The sequence below is a fragment of the Cyrtonyx montezumae genome, unplaced genomic scaffold, assembly GCF_038088225.1.
Source record: "Cyrtonyx montezumae isolate F1298 unplaced genomic scaffold, pur_monq_1.0 scaffold_8, whole genome shotgun sequence".
NCBI classification, from domain to species: domain Eukaryota; kingdom Metazoa; phylum Chordata; class Aves; order Galliformes; family Odontophoridae; genus Cyrtonyx; species Cyrtonyx montezumae.
This window is the reverse complement of record NW_027072089.1, coordinates 49,058,242-49,077,753: the sequence shown is the minus strand read 5'-3', so window position 1 is coordinate 49,077,753 and position 19,512 is coordinate 49,058,242. Positions and strand designations below refer to the sequence as shown.

General features: G+C 36.6%; 1 protein-coding gene across 1 annotated transcript in view; it reads left to right on the top strand.

Annotated features, from left to right (window-relative positions):
• The window catches only part of PIEZO2 (piezo type mechanosensitive ion channel component 2), a 280,908-nt gene that overhangs the window by 32,209 nt on the left and 229,187 nt on the right, over nt 1–19,512 (top strand). Inside the window, exon 2 of the mRNA XM_065752657.1 lies at nt 17,279–17,374. Coding sequence (XP_065608729.1) covers nt 17,279–17,374 — 96 coding nt within the window. The remainder of the gene's footprint in view (nt 1–17,278; nt 17,375–19,512) is intronic.

The window sequence follows — 19,512 nt, the reverse complement described above, 5'->3', positions numbered from 1 at the left end:
TTTTTCTATTAAAAATATCATTAAAAATTCCTACTTTGGTGAATGAATGATTAAATCTGTGTTCTCTCTGTACAACATCTTAATATTTGCTGCTTTTTTGTTGTTAGCCAATTAATATGTGGCTTTTTACCAGAATTTTCATTTAGCTGAAAGCCAATGCAACTTGAACAGTTAATGGAAAATGGCCAGGTGGGACTAGTGTGCTGCTAGAAGGTGTCAGTAGATTCCCAGTGGAAAAGCAAGCAAGCTGGCACTGTGCCTATGTCCCAAGGTCACCTGGCTCCTGCAGGTTCATTAGTTCTGTTACTTAGCTCAAGCTGTGGGGTTGCCTTCAGTCGTTCAGAGATTTGGTAGCTATTGAAGCAAGAGGCTTCTACTACAAAACTAAAGAATTGCTTTTGTGTAGTAAATAGGTATTGAAAGGGGTTATGAGAATGCTTGCAGTTCATGGAATAGCTGAAATAATGGTTGTATGGAATGGTGTAGGGTTTATTGTTTGGCTGGTTGTGGGTTTTTGTTGGTTGTTTTTGTTGTTGGTGGGTTTTTTTTTGTAATTTCCTGAAGACTAAAAATTTGAATTTAAATGTCATGTCTTCTGCGTGGTTTGATTTACACTGATGTAGAGAAAGGTCTAAGTGATGGTGAATGAAAAGGGAAGGTTGAAAATTTACTAAAGAGAAGCTGTCAGATTCATAGATAGGGTGCTTTCAGTAGATTTTGTAGATGGAACTGGCTTTACCTACCATGCAGTGGTTTAAAAAGTAGTGATGAAGGAAACCTTCGCAGAGACATGAAGAGGTATAAAATGGAGGATGGCAATATGGCAAAAGGGTAATCTGAATCAAAGGCAGTAATATGAAGGCATGTGTCTATCAGTGTATTTAAAACTGCAGACTTATCTCTGAATTCATTTTCATTCCAAAAGATATGGAGCTATACTAATCAGTAGGTTTTAGCCCAAGGACAGAATATGGTAATAAATACTAATAAGAAGCTACAGATTCTTGTTTATTTTAATGTCCACAGATGGATCCGGATATTGATCTAAAAACTCCTTATTAGTATTTCTCTCTGAGCAGCATGTTTCTATTCAGTAAACCAAATCCCAGGTGAATATTGATGCATACATTCATTGCAATAATGATACAAATTACAGATGAGCCCAAACAGTAATTGTATCTGAGAAATGTGTCTCTGTGCACAGTGGTGTTTGGGGATTGCAGTTTTTGATTTGTTTTAACTATCTAGTGGCTTAAGCTGAAATCATAGATCTCAGAGAGCAAAATGTATGCATCTTCATTTTAAAGAGTTAGCTCAAATTCCAACTGAGAGTACCAGTGATATCTGTGTACTGCTTTTTTGAAAATATGTGCTCTCTAGGAGAGATTTGCAGTCAGTGAGGAAAAAGGACTCTTGTTCGTGTGCAAGACAAGGGTTAGGAGGTGATGTTTTACTTCAGGAAAGGGTTACTATAGATTTAGTGCAAGTTTTGCTTAGTGCAAGTTGCTGTCCATGTAGTCCATCTTTTGTTGGCCGTTATTTCAGTCATCACCATCACTTCTAATGCATTGACAGTGATATTCAGCTCCACATAGAGTTCCCTGGTTGTAATCTGCCAATTTGCAGGGGGTATGCTCTTTATTTAGTGATATGACAGCTGTGCATGGCCATCAGAAACGTGGATTATCTTTCATGTTGCTGTTGCCACTGCTGAATTCCACCACCCACCACCTCACTGCACTCACATTCACTGTTTGATCTTCATAAACATTCAGCAAGTATCAGTGAATGGCAGTGGGTCAATTTTTTTCTGCATGGAGGAATTCAGTGGCACATCTTTGCTTCATCTGCACCTCCATGTCAGACATCACTCTGTCAGATTGCCCCTGTGCTGTTGTCTGTCATGTGATGACGAAATGTAACAGAATATTGGAGAATCTCTACCAACATCCACACCTGATGTCATGGGCCAACATGATAAAATAGGAGTCATTCATTTCAGAACAGCCCTCCTGTCTTAGATAGAGTTGGAAATTATTTGAGCATTTTTCTGTCCTTTTTATTTATTTATTTATTTATAAGAAAAATAGAAGAAATAGGAGCTGATTGCCTAATATGTATGAGTTCATGCTGTCTGGTATTTTGCCATTGAAATTTCACACCCTGCAGAGATTAACCTATCTGTCATTATATGACATCTGACGTGCCTCACTATGAATTATTGTAACTTACTCTATTTTTTTTGTTTTGTTTTAGTTAATCAAAGATTCAGATTTCAGAGATGTAAAAAAAGAAAACCACCACCAATAAAAACCTGTCAGAACACTCTCCCAAACACAAAGTTTTTTCTCTTTTGAAGAAGTAGATGGGAAATTTCCTATAATAAATTTCCTCATTGAGAGTTGCCAGTTCACTAAAACTGTGCCCCTTCTATCTCCTTCCACTTAGTAACATTCATTGCCATGAGTTTTGAATGCAGTTCAGGGAGACTTTCCTTTCAGACCCACTTTTCCTTTAGTGTGGAAGATTGGGCAACTGTGTTTTGCCCAGTGTTGCTCTAGGTAAGTGATCTTTAGATTCTTCCCATCCTTGACTTCTCACTCCTAGTCAGTCTGGATGTTGGTTTGAGTGCCATGGCTAAATGTGATGCCTGAGATGAGCTCCCAAGTTTGAATTTTCCGACTTTCTAGAGCAAATGATTTTGTTTAACAGAGGACTTTTTTAACCCATGTTCAAGTTGACTTTTATACAAAATAGAAAGTCATACTCTTCCGTAGAATTTCTGCTGATTGGCTGTCATTACTTCTAGTTTTGCAAATGTGGTATGGGTGACTCTAATGCATTTCATATTGTTTTTGGAGGTGGTGCTGCTGATAAAGAGACAAAATTTTCTTTTTCAGATAGTTAGTTCACTTAATCCTGTATATAAAGGACTGCTTCTTCCTCCTCGGTGTGCTCTGCCCTTCAGCTATCTTTTTATAGTATCTTCCGCTTTTCCTTAATCAAACAATTAATCTCTCCTAATCTTGACAAAGATAGTTAACTTCACTCCCCTGGCAATGTACTCTGTGAACTACCTCCAGTGTTTTGTTAGTGTTCTAGCAGTCCAAAACTAAATGCTTATATCCAGAGTCAATGGCACAAGAGGTATATACACAGAAATATCACAGACTCTTTAACTGAGAGCCAATTCACATAAAACATGATTTAAATGTAAATAACGTGATGGAAAAAGATTACACAGACCATGTCACAAGTTTGTATTGTGTAGTGATGATGAAAAACAGTATAAATATCTTAAAAGAGTTCTTGTGGGCTTTTTAGGGTGTTTGGGGGTTCTTGGAATGCCTGTGAAGGTTTATGTTCTCTCATTCTGAGATCATGACATTTGCTTGTTATTTCTGTGAAGAGAAAATCCAGTAGTTTGAGGTCACTGTTTTCCTAGAGAACAAACTGTTAGAAATAAGCACAATTGCTTTGGAACTCCAGTAGCTTTCGTAAGTTCATAGAAAATAGGATCCTTAGAGTTGGAGTGGACCTTCAAAGGTCATCTAGTTCACAGTGCAGGTGATGGAGCACTGGCACAGGCTGCCCAGAGAGATGGTGGAGTCTCCTTCTCTGGAGATGTTCAAGACCCACCTGGACACCTACCTGTGCAACCTGGGCTAGGGAGCTGCTTTGGCAGGGGATTGGACTCAATGATCTCTAGAGGTCTCTTCCAACTCCTACAGTTCTGTGCTTCTGTAATAGTTCAACTCCCTTGCAATGAACAGGGACATCTGTGGCTAGATCAGATCACCCAGAACCTGGTTCAGCCTATCCTTGAAAATTTTCAGGGATGGGGCATCCACCGCATCACTAGGCAACCTGTTCCAGTGCCTCACCACCCTCAGAGTAAAAGATCACCTCAGTGCCTTCTCTACACTAGGCTGAACAGCCCCAACCCTCTCAGCCTGTCCTTGCTGGAGAGGTGCTCTATCTCCTGGGTCGTGATTGTGGACCTCCTCTGGATGTAGTCCTACAGGTCCACATCTCTCTGGTATTGAGGACATCACATCTGGATGCAGTACTCCAGGTGAGGCCTCACCAGTGCAGAGGAGAGGGGCAGGATCATCTCCCTTGATCTGTTGGCTGCACTTCTTTAGATGCAGTCCAGGATACAGTTGGCATTCTGGTCTGTGAGGGCACCTTGCTGGCTCATGTCTAGCTTCCCATCCACCTGTACCTCCAGGTCCTTTTTGACAGCGCTGTGCTCAATCCTTTCATCTTCTGGCTTGTATTGGTAGTGTGTGTTGTTTCAGCGCAGGTGCAAGACCTTGATACAGGATGGTAAGCAATGAAAGGAACTTGCTTGCTGCAAATAATGAGTAGTGTTAATGTGTAATCATGATACAATTCTTAGCATGTTTGCAAAGGTTACGGGGAGAAAAATCAACTGGCTTTTCATCACGAAGTAGTGTTAGAAGGATAAACTCAATCATACTTGATGTGATACATGACAAATTTTGATCTCCAGATATTTGAGATTCCCCCCACAGCAGATGTTGGTTAAGATATGTTTGAAACATTGTGTAATAAAATTCCAGCTGCTAATAATTATTTACTTGTCCTGTTTTTTTAATTACATGAGGCATCCAAACATGTTGGTAGACTGCATAGAATATATTGATGCAAGAGAATGTCTGGGTTAGCCTGCACTGAGTGCAAGCAAATGTACATGTATCAATGTATTATTTTGTTTACCTTTGTTAGAGGGATACTCTTTGAGTTCTGGTTTTTTTTTTTTGGTGTTGCTGCTGGTGGTGTTTCAAGATCACAAAGGAAAGAAAGAGTTCCAGGAATAGCCTAAGTGCCAAATCGATTTCTGCTTATTATAACCTTGGTGCTCTGCATCCCTTCCCTCCATAAACAACATCCTTTATTTTTTGTTCTTCATAGTCGCATACTTCTCCAGAGTTCCTTGAGATATGAGTAGCTCAAAATATAAGGTCCTTGAGTCTTCCTTCAGCTATACATTTGCATTATTTGAAATTAACTGGTTTTGTCAGTGCTCGTTTTATATCTGGCTGAGTTTGTTGATGGTGTTTGTAGTAAGGTGTTCTGTGTCCCCATGCATGTGGGCATAGACTGCCTTTGGTGTGGAGAAGCGTCCACTTCTCATTTCTATTGGTATGAACCAGAGAAGTTGCTACTTTTTGGCAACCAGCAACTTGATGTGGTTGATTTGGATTGTTTGTAGATAAATAGATTGAATAGAAACATGCAAAAACAGCTATTAAAAGCATCTTTTGAAATTTATTGTCTCAATTTTTCAAGGAGTATATTTATCAAGATGTTTATCCTATGAGTTTAATAATAGGAACAGACTACTTCAGGAACACTGAAATTATGACAGTGCTGTAGTCTTAATTTACTCTTTTTTTTTTGTTTGGGTGCTGTATTCTTAGCAGCTCTGAGGCTTTGTACTGAAATAGTCTTGGGCTAGATTTTGACTTGTGCTCCATTTGTAGCAGCAGATGGTCTTTCAGATGCACAGATCTGAATTCAAGAAATGTGGATGAATCTGTTGAAATCTGAAAGAGAAGAATTTGACTTTTTGTTGTACTTTGGTAAATGGAACTTTGCCCAGGTTAAAGGCTTTAGGGTTTGGCTCAATATTTATTTTAAATCTTGATTTCCCAGACATAAACTGTTCTAATGGAAGCATTCAGATATTTGAGAATATGCTGCAATTGTATTCTTGTATGCTCCGGATGTACTTTAAAAAGAAATCACAGATGTATGAACCATGAAGTGTACTTTTTCTGAGGCAAACATATCCCACTTTGCAGTAGTACAGTGTGCCTAGCTGGTGGAAATATTTGTGTTGTTTTGAAGGGGATTTTTTTCTTCAACTCCCTCCTCTTCTAAGCCCAAGTTCACTGATAAACCATCAGAGGTACAGTGTGGGTTTTTTGCAGTATTCTGAAGCTAAATTTGGTGAAAATGTAATGCTGGGTAGGATCAGGAATTACTCATTTGATAGTGACTTAAAGCTACAGACTTATTTCATAATTGTTTCTGAGATGATCTGTCTTTTTCAGTACTGTGTTTAGCTTCTACAGTTTTAGTTGTGTTTTTTTCTTCTGTGAATTAAGTGCAGATGGGGCTGAACTGGAATGTTTGGGTACCATTAGCGCCCAAGTTTTGAGTTTAGAAGTTTTGGTCTTGAAAGAAGCATTGATTTAGAGCTTGGCTAATTCTTGGCCTATAATTTTTCAAAAATAAGCATAAAAACACAAAAAAACTTTTAGATGTTGAATTTGGAGGGAAGTGATATTTCCTCACTCACAGCATCTGAAGCTAATTTGAAATCTACTGATTCTGCTGCCTGCAAATAAACTGAAAGTCTAATTCAACATCTGGGCAGGGTATTATTTTTGGAAATCCTGAGGACCAATGAAAAAATGGAGTAGAGGACCCACTTTTCTTTACTCCTCTGCATAGGGTTGTTGGAGGAGAATGGAAGCTTTCTTCTGAAATGTCAGATTTATTATGCAGAGATCACACAAAAAAGGGTGGGGGTCAGATTCAGATTGCCAACTTTTCCTAACCACAAAACAGGATGTGCTCCCCTCTCCCTACCCCAGGACTCTATGTAATAATCAAACCATTCATACACATTTCAATCAGCATTTTAATACTTGCCTTTTTTTAACTCTTCAGATATTTCTGAGTTACCAACTGATAGATGGCTTTTGGCTCACAAGGTTGGCATTCATTTTCAGAAAAATAATTGCATTTTTGGCAGCAGAGATAAGCTAAATAAACAAAAATGTAGAAATTGAATTATGAGCCTGTCCCATGAAATATGAGTGTGCAGGAACACACTCAGTCTATTAACTCTGTTCATTTGGATGAGTTCCTTGTAGTACTTATTGTTTCCTTGAGGCTCAGGTAAGCCTTGCATCAGATTTTGTTTTATTAATTGTGATTAGCTTGTTTCGGATCATTATGTGATGTTTATTGAAATTTTATCCTTTAATTTTAAACTGTGATGTGTCTGGAATACCTGTGAATTTTGGAGGAATAAAGCAAGATGGGGTGAAGAGGAGACCTCATGAACTCCTGTCTAGCTTAGAGGATGAAGAAAAAGCACTTATTTGTTTGGAATAAAGTATGAATTTGCTTCTACTATCTCTGTAAAACCTAATCTTCTCTTACTAGTTTACTAGTTTAGTGACACCAAACCCAAATATAAACTAGCCTGTTACCTTAAAATGAAAGACAACCAGTAAAGCAAACACACCCATTTCTCAAATGAGCATCATCTTGTACAATTCTGAAGTGAGTGCCAAAATTTTGGGAGCTTAATCATAAATACAGAAATAAACATACCTTTTAGAAAAGGTACTGTTGAAGATTCTGAGAAATCTAATATTAGAATAATAGTTTCCTGTCATGCAGTCTACAATTAACAAAAATGTTCTCACATGTATTTTTCTACCTGAATGAAAGCATCCTGTTTATAGGACCATCTTGTCTTGAAAGCCTGTGTAAGGCTGCTAATGAAGGCATTTGGAGGCAGGTGTGAAGAGTGTTAACTCTGTCACTGTGGGACATATGTGTTGACCTCTGGTGCTAGAGCTGTATGCATGGACTGCTACTCTTATTCTTACCACTTCCATTTATCTCAAAAAGCATGGCAATGTTTAACAGGTATACATCTGTTTCTGCAAGATGGTTAGACACTGCAGTGGTCAGCGTAGCTTAGGAATATAAGCAGAGTAGGAATTAGTGACCGGCTCATACAGAAAATGATGCGAGTAGTAAGGGAAGGAAAATTGGAAAAAATGGCTTAAATATCACTGGGCTATTTTTCAACTTCAGGATTCCCTTTTGCTTTATGTGATTCAAAAATAATCGATTTTGGTGTAAAATCTAGCTTGTACCTAAATCTGCCTCTTTGAAGAAGGGACAAGAGTATACTTTTTTCTTGAGAGGTAGTGCTCTTGGAACTGTAAGTTTAGGTTTAGGACCTCAGTTTGTTCCCATATAAACATGTTCTATATTTTTCAACTCATTTTCTTTAGTTTGGTTTCTTATATGTGTAAAACAGGTAAGGAGATTTCCCTTTTTCCTAACAATGGTCTTGTTTTCTGAAGTTGCCTGCTCTTTTAGGCACATTGGAGTACATTGGAACAAGGCACTAGTCTTGTTGAAATACCAAAAGGGTTTCCATGTACTTTTTTCTGTTCCGTGGGCTTTCAGAGAGACAATTTGATGTGTGTGTCTGTTTGATAATTATTATAAAATGCTCTTCTTTAGAATATTCCACAGAACTGTTAGGAATTTCCATACTTCACTCCTTTCCTTTTGATATTTAAAATTCTTTCTTCTGAGAAATCTGGATCCAGGTGAGGAGGAATAAACAAATTTTAAAAAAGGATAAGAAACAAAGCATAAAAAGTCATTTTGATTTTAATATGAGGAGAGAGAGTCGACTTTGTTACTTTTCATGAAAGCATGAAGGCTGTTACATTCTGAATTATTTTAGTGCTCACATGCCATCGACGTTTTCCTTCCTCTGCCTTCTCAACAGTGATGTGATATGTTGTATTCATGCTGGTGATGGGACAAGGTACCTTTTAAAGTGTCTTTGTCTTTAGTAGTTTGGCTTTTTCAGCAGATTGAGAAGATGTCTGTCTTCATGTGTATATGTTATAAATTTCACCTCAGCTTAATAGTTGAAGTGAAAATATCACCACACACGCTTGTTTTCTGGCCCCAAACAGGACACTTTTCCTGCCTATAGACTGTGTGGAAACTGGTGTCTGTGCTTCTGAACATATTACAAAATATTTCAATATATTTCACATGTACAAATACATATACAAGCTGAAAGTAAGTGAGCAATGTTCTGGAATATTTTTTAGCAATTATCCAAAAAACGTGTCTTAGAGCATTTTCTAGGGATCAAAATAGGGCAGGATTGTGCTAAAACTGTTCTGAAATTGGAATCCTGATTATTTTCTAAATTTGTAGAAATTTGGTGACAGTGTTGACATACAATATTTCATACAGAGCTATATTTTTGAGTAGACAATGATGTCTTAATAGTAGAGCACATAAATTATTGCAGTCATATGCTTATAATCTCTTGCTGCTTATGAAATCACACCAACACTAGCTTTCTTTAATATATGTTGATTTCAGGATCCTAGCCCACTTTATGCTAGCAGTTAATATCATGGTGAGTCATGTTAATTTTTCCACTGATATGCTTTTATTCTTATCTAATTTTTTTACAGTGTATTTTCTTGTAGCTGTGATTAACTCTGAAGTTTTAGATTCAGAGCAATTTAATTCTCAAAAGTCATTCAGTGATAAAAGGCAATAACATTGTGGGACTACTGAATATTCAAAATGAACTACAATGACCTCTTGGTGTGCTTTATAAGCTAATTGCAATTATGGGGGATATTTATAGGAATGGATAAGGTGGGAAAAATTTCACAGCTGCAGCTTCTATGCCATAAATATTTCAGACATTATTCTTTTTTAAATTGAAGAATAATCTTCATTTTTTCTTGACTTTAAAAATAAATAAACCAATTTATTTCAATTAATTCTCTTAAAGTCTGATTACTACTGCTAATACTTCTTTTTAGGAGACAGAATGTTCTCTTGTGTCTTCAATAATCTCTACTCTTTTGGCCTGACAGGACTTTAGCAGAACAGCATTGCTAAGTTAGGTATTTCTCAAGATTTTAAGTGGCTGCTGTTTTTCTTTCCTCCTCTTTCCACTTATGTTTCTTAACTGCCTATGGTAAAGCCAGAAATTATTTGTTTCTCTAGGAAAACAACTAAGCACAGTCATGACAAACTGACTGGCTGTTGTACACAGACCTGCTTCTTAATGAAGGGAATCTTTTGTGTTCAAGCAAAACCCAACATTAATCTTATACTACCACATTTCTTCTCTGTCACTACAGACATCATCCAAGACTAATTCTGGTCAGTTTACTGATAAAGACCACTTTGAAATCATGGTTTATGTTCCTAACTGGTATAAGTTTTCATAGGTTTACTGGCTAAAACATTTTCTTGATGAAATAGTATAAATTTTTTATCAAGAATGCTTATAAATAATGTTACAAGGAATTAAGTAATTATATTGCTGTTATCTTCACTGTATATAGAACCCCTGTCAGTAAGGAATCACTGGCTTCTGTGCTGAGACTGCAAAGAAAAACATTTTTTTTCTTTTTTTCTTAAAACACAGCTTGCTGTTTGTATCCTTAAATTTTCAGGATATGTTTAAATCAAATTTAATGCCCCCTTCACTTACTTTTAATCCTTCAGGATGTATACTTTGGCTCTTTCTCAAGAAAAGGATCTTCTGAGATTCTCAGTGGACTCATTGCTCTAAATTTGAGATGTTGCCCAATTAAAGAGATGCTGCTTTTTTGTTATTTTTTTGGGGGTGGTGTGAGGGAGGGCTTTTTTCTTTTTTTTAATTGGAAAAGTGCACTGTTGCATTTTGGGAATGAAGATTGAGAATGAAACACTTAAGTTCACCTGTACCAGTCTTCATGCATTTGAAAAACACCAAATGGAAACAAGTTTTTATTGTCTCTTTTTTTTTTCCTCTGCAACAAACTGTTCTTTCTTTTTGTGACTGGCTCCATTGGGAGCACTGACGCTCAAGTAGTGGTGAATCCAGAATCCTAATTTTCTTGTTGAGATGTGACAGCTTTTCTTCCTCTGCTGAAATGGTACTGCATAATATCATTGGGTATCTTCAGAACAGTGGCCTGACTCCAAAGAAATACATAGTCAGACTTTAATATTAAGCTTAGTTATAAACATATTAGAATTACTAACTGTGTGGGAAGTTTTCTTCAATTTAAACTTCTTAACTTCCCACATTCAAATGTTCTTGGATAAGGACACAATGGTTTGTTATATAAACATAAAGGAGGTATTAAATCATTTTCAATTTCCAGTCTTGTTCTTAAAATTTGGCTGGGAGCTTATCTAAGGTCTGGAGGAGTATGCAATTATTATTCCAGGGAATAGAGCATTGCTGCAGATGGCCTGTATTGGAGCATCAACGTGCAGAAGACCTCCCACAAGCACCAGAGATCTGGCAACCTGAACTGATGACCAAACGTAGATTATAATTCTTTGGATGCAGAAAGCAATTCTTGAGTTATAAGCATAGAAACAGATACAGTTTTAATAAGTACCTTGTGATTTTTGGGGAGTGTTTCTTCTCAGAATAAATACAAAATGAAGATTATTTTCTGCTTTCTTATATGATTGTGTACTTGCTGTCTTTCTTTTTGGAAACTGGACGAGATCATAGTCTCATCTCTGTTCGGGCTTGTGATAGGTATTTTTCATGCAATGCTAGGAAAGTGTTGTCTTTCAAATTCATAGTATGTACTATGGTAATGTTATATAAATAATAATTTTATTGAACAAAACAGATTTCCAGTAATAAGATCTCCCAATCTCTCAGCATTCCACGATTCTTTGGATTCCCAAGAATCCCTTGCAGTTACCTTATGACAAACAGCTCACAAGGCAATTCATGGAATTCCCTAGCATATTTTTCTAGCATGTTAAAATTTGACATGTTTACAACAAAGGAAAAATGCATAGCATATTTTTATGGAGAGAATGAAATGCACAATTCCTTTTTAACAATGAGTATTATTATTTTGTACAAGAACCGCAATTTGGAGTGACTAAAAGAACTATGAATTTTAAGCTTTTGTACACAATCAACACATCCTGGAGATAACTATTTTTGAAATTCTGTTTCCCTTGGTAAACACAGTGGCTCTGTAGCACTGTGTGAAGTGTTCTGTCATCACCCAGATTTATAACTTTCAGTTTCAACCTTTTAGCTTTTTTGAGTGGTGGACCAAGAAAGGAAGTCTATCTATCTGTTACTGGAATAAATAATGGCAGAGTTTTAAACACTGCATTCCTACTTGTGACTTCACTAATGACACTTATATTTCTTAGTGTTAACACCTCTCTGATGTTTAGTCATGTTTATACTCCTTAGAGGCATTTGTCTGCGTTAGTATTTTTGCCAGGTCCTTCCTCTGACTCAGAGTTTTTTTAGGACTGGTGTAAACATCAGTAACAGCTGGGAAAAAATGGTTATGCTTCTTTCTGCATCCTATGTCAGTTGACAGTTGATTTATGGTGACTTCTGTGTTTTTAAAAGATGATCAGTGGAGGATTAGAAACATATGCTGAAAATTTCACTTCTAATTGCTGGGAGAATTTGGCACAGTAGCTGTTCCTGGTAACTAATAGATTCTTAGCGTCTATAAATGAAAGTGAAGATCTGCTCTTGGAAATCTCTCTGATGTACAAATGTCTCCATATCTGTCCTTGGTTGATGCTATTTAGCAGTACCATCTTTGTTCGTCATCTATGTTCCGTGTTTGCTGTTATTTTTAGTTTGAGTCTTGTCAGGGTTTTGCAACTGTAGCAGCACAACCAGATTGCTCTTTCCAGATATCCAGGGGGGCAAAGAACATGCTTTTCTCATCCCAGGAAGATGAATGAGAAGCACTGTGGTTTCTTTAGTTCCCAGTTACTTTCTCAGAAAGAATGGGAAGCTTGGAGAGAGAAATCAAGCTTGTGTGTTTACCATTACAACAGGCACCAGATAAAACTCTTGAGCAGCTACTAGAGCAGGGATGAGAGCTGGGCAGTCTTCCTGAGCTCTGTAAGTTGTGTCCACTGTTTTGATGGCTGGCATTCTGTCCTGATTGTAAAGCTTGAGAATGACATAGATCCCAGATTTGCTGTCTAATTTTGTCATGTAAAAAAAGGGAAGTTCACTGCCAACCAGATTTTTGGGGGCAGAGGCTTGGACCACTGTTTTCTGAGTGGAATTTATTTTGGCGTGTGTTACTTATGCAAGGTGGGTGGGCAGAGGAAAGAGAGAGCCTGGAATGAGCTTTAACCACTATGATGGAAAAGACTGAAATTGAAAGTTGAAGAAATATCAAAAAGTCATAAATCCAACCAGCCAACCAAAAATAAAAAAACAACCATCTGACGTTGTCAGTTTGATTTGTTGAGTAGGGAATTACTGACACAATGTAGAAATGTCAAAAACTAAAGGCAGTGTAAGGAACATTAGAAGTCTACAACTGAACTTAAAATGAGTTATCATAGAACCACAGAACTGTCGGGGTTGGAAGAGAGCTCTAAAGATCGTCAAGTCTGACCCCTTGCCAAAGCAGCTCCTTAACCCAAGTCACACACGTAGGCGTCCAGGTGGGTCTTGAATATCTCCAGAGAAGGAGACTCCACCACCTCTCTGTGCAGCTGTGCCACTGCTCCGTCACTGCACTGGGAAGGATTTCCTATGCACATTTGCATGGAACTTATTATGCGTCAGTTTGTGACCATTTCCCCCTGTCTTATCGCCACTGTAAATAAATACAGTGGAAAAAAAGTCACTGTCCAGCAGTCATGTCACCTGATGGACAATGAACAGTGAAAAAATGTGATTAAAAAAGTACTGATATGAACCATGTGGAAAAAATAGTTGTTGATGCATGGAGTAACTTACCCAGAGCTAACATTGTTGTGTTGTTCTGCACAGCATACTGTAGCCTATAATCATTCATATGCTCTAAAGGGTTGATAAGGTTATATGTATTTCACTTAATTATCTTGGACAGCAGTGTTTAATTCCAGTCTCATATGTCATAACCATTATTTTCAGTGGAGTTACACAGAAATGAGTGAAAGCGAAACAGTGCCAGGAGTTATTCCCTTCTTCTGAATTTCACGAAGAGGAAATAAAGTTCACAGATAGCTAAAGCTCACTGGGCACTGTGCCTGTCAGATACTTGATGTTTTTTATAACCTAGAGTTCAGAAAAGCAGGACGTATTTTGTCACATTCAAAGTTTGCTTCATAAAAATAGTGCTTTTTTTTTTTTCTGTTTATTTTTGTTCATTCTGTAACATATCTAATGTTACAATGAGTGGAGTATCTTACTTCATATTGTAAATAATTTTGTAGGAAAAATCCAAGTACCTCTGAAGCAGAAACTAGAATGATGAATTTCATCTTTAAATTTCTTCTTCAGAACATGGCCATCCTTGGACCAGGGTAGTCATTTTAAATATATTTGTTTTATTAGTCAGTCATGTGTTAGGCAAAAGTGAGAAATCAAAACATACTTAATAAGGTTTATTCTTGTGTCTCTGCATTGAAATGGAGATGTGAGTCTTGCTTTCCTTTGTACCTGGACAGCTGTCGACAACAGACAGCTTTCCAAGGGGATTCACTTGTGAAGAAGCCTAATAATCATGAAATTGAGACAGCATCTGATTGACAATCCATGGGAATCTTGTAATAATGTAAGGATTGATTATTTATGATACACATTCAAGGATGGCCTTGTATAGCACTTTGATTTGCAGGAGATGTGTTTAATTTAGCAGTTATTTTACTCTTTGGTCCTTCGCTCCAGAACTGTGTCATTTCTGGTATACACCAGTGTCTTGTTCACATGTTATATCTAATAGAAGTGATTGTCACCTGAATTAGGCCTTAATTGTGTACTTACAGAAGTCCAGACATGTAACTGGTGGAATATTTGAAATTAACTTCCCTTTTTTGGGGTGGTTCTTGTTATATACGATACTCCAGCTATATTTTATATTCTGCTGCAAATAATTTGTAATACTCTTAGCTGAAAAATTTGTAAGTCTGCAAGGTATTTTTCCCTGTATGTTTATTTTCTAACTCCTATGTGATAAAGATGAGTTAAATTGTCATAGCTTTGTCATAGATGTCATTGTGATTTTGTCTTTAAAGATATAGACATATATATTAATGGTGTTATACATTACAGCAAAAATATTTCAAATAATCACTTGTGAATGGTGATTTCAATTTATGTTTTATAGAGCACTCATTTCTCCCCAAGGGAAGGTGCCCTATTATAAAACTGTAAACCAGCTTATTCTAAGAAGCTGAATTGACTTTCAAATATATGCATATATTGTGTATCAGTAGCCGAATTTTTACAGTTGTGCATTACTGCTACCACTGGACTTTCTGAAGTCTGAATTTCTGAGATGGAAATCACTTTTCTGGAGTTTTGTTACTAGAAGCTGTTAGAAAACATGGTGAGAAAGATGGTTTAATAAATCTGAAATTATGAAAGTGCATATGGACATTTAAAGTATGGTGTTTTTACCTATTCAAGCTTAGCATTTAGTATTCTGTTTAGGCAAGCACATATATCTGAAAGGGAAACATAAGGGCTTCCTTGGTACTAATAAAATTATCACTTTCAGTTTAGGAAATATAAATATATGTAGAAGAATATCTTTAAGATATTTTGATAATTCTGCAAGAAACTATACGAAGAAAGATAAGGGAAGGTTTTTATGGAAAAGTAATGTTTTTTAATAGCCCAGTTTATATAGTTGCAGAGGAAAAAAAAAGCTTTGAGTACACAGTCTCCTCAGTTCTAGAAATAGAAAGTAGTAAATTTAAAGGTAAATATAGTTCAAGAATAATTCCTCTGAAATTAATTTTGCTAATTGATTAGGCAGTTTTTGAGGAGAGTTTACAAACCTGAAATACTAAAACTGCAGTAACCGTGAGACAGAACCAATAGTGCAAAGTGACTAGTGGTGTTTCCCAAGGTTCAGTGTTGAGGTCAGTTCTGTTCAATGTTTTTATAGATGATCTGGGTGCAGGGTTTGAATGCATCCTTAGCAAGTTTGCAGATAATACTCAGCTGTCAAATGCTGTTGACTCTCTAGAAGAATGAGAGAGGAGTCTTCCAGAGGGATCTAGATTACTTGGAGGACTGGGAATCAACAGTGCTATGAAGTTCAAAAATAGATGCTGGATTCTGCACTAGGAATTGATTAATACTGGACACAAAACCAAACTGAAAGACGAATGGCTAGAGAGCAGCACTGCAAAGAGGTAACTGTGTGTGCTGAGGACAGCAGGCTTAATGTTAGCCAGCAGCATGCCCTGGCATCAACAAGGCAAACCACATTTTAGGGAGCATTAAACACACTGTCTCCAACTAGTCAAAAGAGTTGATTATCCCACCATTATTTACCACTGATGTGGCTTTGCTTTGAATATTGTGCCCAGTTCTGGTCTGCAGAATCTAAAAAGGGATGCTAAGATATTTAAATGCATCCAGAGAAGTGCAAGTGCAGCAAGGCTGGTTAAAAGACTGGAGGGAATGCCCTATGAAGAGGAGCAGCTGAGGACACTGGGTTTTTAAGCTTGAAGATAAGGAGGCTGACCTTTGTTCTCCACAGCTTACAGGGGAGGAACACTGGAAAGAGAAGCACTCATCTTTTCTTGTTAGTATCTTGTGGCAAGAGGTGTGGGAATATCTAAAAGCTGCATTAGGGGAGCTTCAGACTAGACCTTAGGAAGAATTTATTTACCAAGAGGCTGGTTAGAGATAAAAACAGGCTTCCTAGATAGATGCTTGATGGACTGTGTCTGTGTGTGTTTAAGAGGCATTTGGATAAATGTGACAGTTGGACTCAGTATTCTTTCCTGGTCCCTTCCAAATGAATCTGTTCTACTTAAGAATCCATGTATTTGGCAAATAAAGTCACAAAGCAGAACACTAACTGCACCACAGCAGTTCTTTTTTAATCTTTTATCTTGCTAAACTTATGTTTGATCATAGCTTCCTGCAGTAGCTTTTTATAACAATCTCTCTAGAAAAAGTAAACTAGATGAATGGAGATCAAGAAACAAGATATGATGATAGTAATGTACTGAACTTAAGTCACAGCCAAGTTATGCTTGTTTATTTGTTATTAATTCTAAGAAATTTGTTGCTGATACTAGACTGACTGAGAACATTGATCCTTTCCCTTAAATACTGATATATTCTTAAAGACAGCCCATGAATTCTAATTTATGTATCTCTGTATATTTTTATGTAGGATATTTTTCTGAGTTTACAAAAGTGGAATATAAAACTTGGAGCTAGCAACAGACTTTGTCCATTATTCCATACAAAGTCTTTGTAGCTTGCATCTTTAGTGCTAGCTTAAAATGTATATTAATATAAAAATACTTCATGAGTGTTTTAATTTCATTACTTTAAGTGGAAACTTGAAGACTTGCATAGAAATTATATTCAAAAGTGGGGGAAAATTGCTACAGTAAATAAGAATTTCAAATTGCAATTACTCCATGCTGTTAAATTATCTTGATTAATCAGTGTGTTCTTTTTCGTTTCTCACAGCCTGTGCTTTCCGTTACAATGGACTCTCCTTTGTCTACCTCATCTACCTACTGCTCATTCCTTTGTTTTCAGAACCCACAAAAACAACGATGCAAGGTAGGACGTTCCTTGATTCATTTTTAAGAATTGTTGTGGATGCAGTGCCTGCAAATTCTTGTTAATAGCATAAAGCAAAATCTAGGGTTTTTCCCCTCTTTAAGTGAACTAATTTGTAATACATGCTATAAACTCAGATGCTGTAGTTAAACTATAAATTTGCTTAGATGCTTTAGGTGCTGAAGGACTTTCATGTCCGATGCTTGTGTTTCATTTTTTTTCCCCACAAGGTGCAGCTGGGTACTGAGAGTTTCTTTTATGGCACTGTTTCACCTGGAATACTGAAATGGTCTAGGTGGACAAATTGACTCCCCAGAGGTGACTTACTGTGCCTAAAGGGCTGGATTTGTAGTTACTGTTAAGAATTAAGTTTGAACTCTGTTTTTTTTTTGCTCAGCTATGTTTTAGGCATTTATTTAAACACCACTGTTACCCTGATTTATTATCTTAGTAAGAAATAATACAAAATTCTGTTTGGTAGAGATGGTAAGTAGCATCTATGGATCACAGATGTGTTAAACTTTTCCAACTGTAGATATGAAAGCAATTGCACAAACCTATGAAGCCAGAAACCATTTCTATCAAATATTAAATTCTTGCTGTTTCTAAGGCACCTGTTGTATGTGTAAAAAAGTGAGTTTTTGAAAGACAGCAGAGGTGTGTGTAATAGTATTGAAACTTAAGCCAGTCTCTTAGTGGAGTTTGCAGTGAGGATATCTTCATGTATAGCCTCTTGGCTGAGATTGCAGATGACTGAATTTCAGTGTACTAAAGCAGCATGATTCATTCCTGTTCATGCTTTCCTGATTCTACTTCAGACCACAGTGAAAAATAATACCACGCAGTGCTAAAGTGGATTAATCTCTCATCTTTTTGATGTAAATAATGCGAAGGATGTCCCTTAGAAAACAATCTGGTTCCATGACACTGCCAACAAAAAGGAGACATATAAAGAACTTCGGAAGCTGACGTTGACAGAAGTCTTCTACTCACAAATTCGATGTCATGGCTAAGGGAAATTCATACCATTTTAATCAACATAGTTTCCTAAAGAAACAAATTGGAAAATCTAGACTCTAAATATAGCATAATTTGCATTTACAGGACCTCTATGAAATTCTTACCCTTTTTTTTTCTTTTTAAAGAAAAAGGAAAAATAAACCACTGTTGGGATTCCAGAAAGTTTCCCCAGACTTTCTAGTGTGTTATAGGCAGCCTTCCTTCTAAGCATCCTTTTTTTTATTTTTATCATACATATGAATACAGATATTGATCTTATTTCCTTAAGAAAAGAAATGTACAAATATTTGAGTTCTGGGGGAATCTGCTCTGCTTTAGAGTGAACCTCCAAGTTGTCATCTTTTTTACTGAGAAGCAAGAAGTTTCAGAAATAATTTACGAGCTATTCATTAATATGTGGTATAGTGACAGTACCAATATTGATTATCACAAGTGGAAATATAACTTTTATTGTACCAATTCTTACTAGTGTTTTTGTTAACCATTAGCATAAGTAGGAAGGAGAGAAAAATAAAGAGAAACCACCTGTTTGTGCACATTTTTACCCAGGCTGTGTAAAGGGGATGCTGTATAAAGAAGAGCACTTTCTCTTCCAGATTCTTGCAGAGAGCAGCAAAGCTAGAGTTAGATTTGTGCTGTGCAGAACTATCCTAACTATGATGACTCACTGTTTTTCATTTATTTTAGCTAGGATAGATGTAGATCCTTTTTTTAAATATTTGAAAAACTTACCAAAATTATATCCTGCCACAGGATTACTTCATTTAGATGAGTATCTGTATTGAATTAACCCATTTTGCATTCTTTTTTGGTTTTAGTTTATAGTTATTTCCCATTAGTATAGTAGTATTAATGTAGAGGTATGTACTATGTAGTTTATGTAGTCTCCAAACCTGAACTAAAGGTAAAGAAGTGCTAAGTATCACACAAAGGTAATAATACTGCCAGTTGTTATACATAAATGGGATATGACTTATAGATCGATCTAAGTCAAATTTCCAAGAATTGCTTACAGTCTCCTGTGGTACCAAGACCATACAGCATGATGTTACGACACGGAATACCAATAAAAATCGTGACAGAGATAAATCTAAATTAGGCCAAATTTTGAGTCTTAC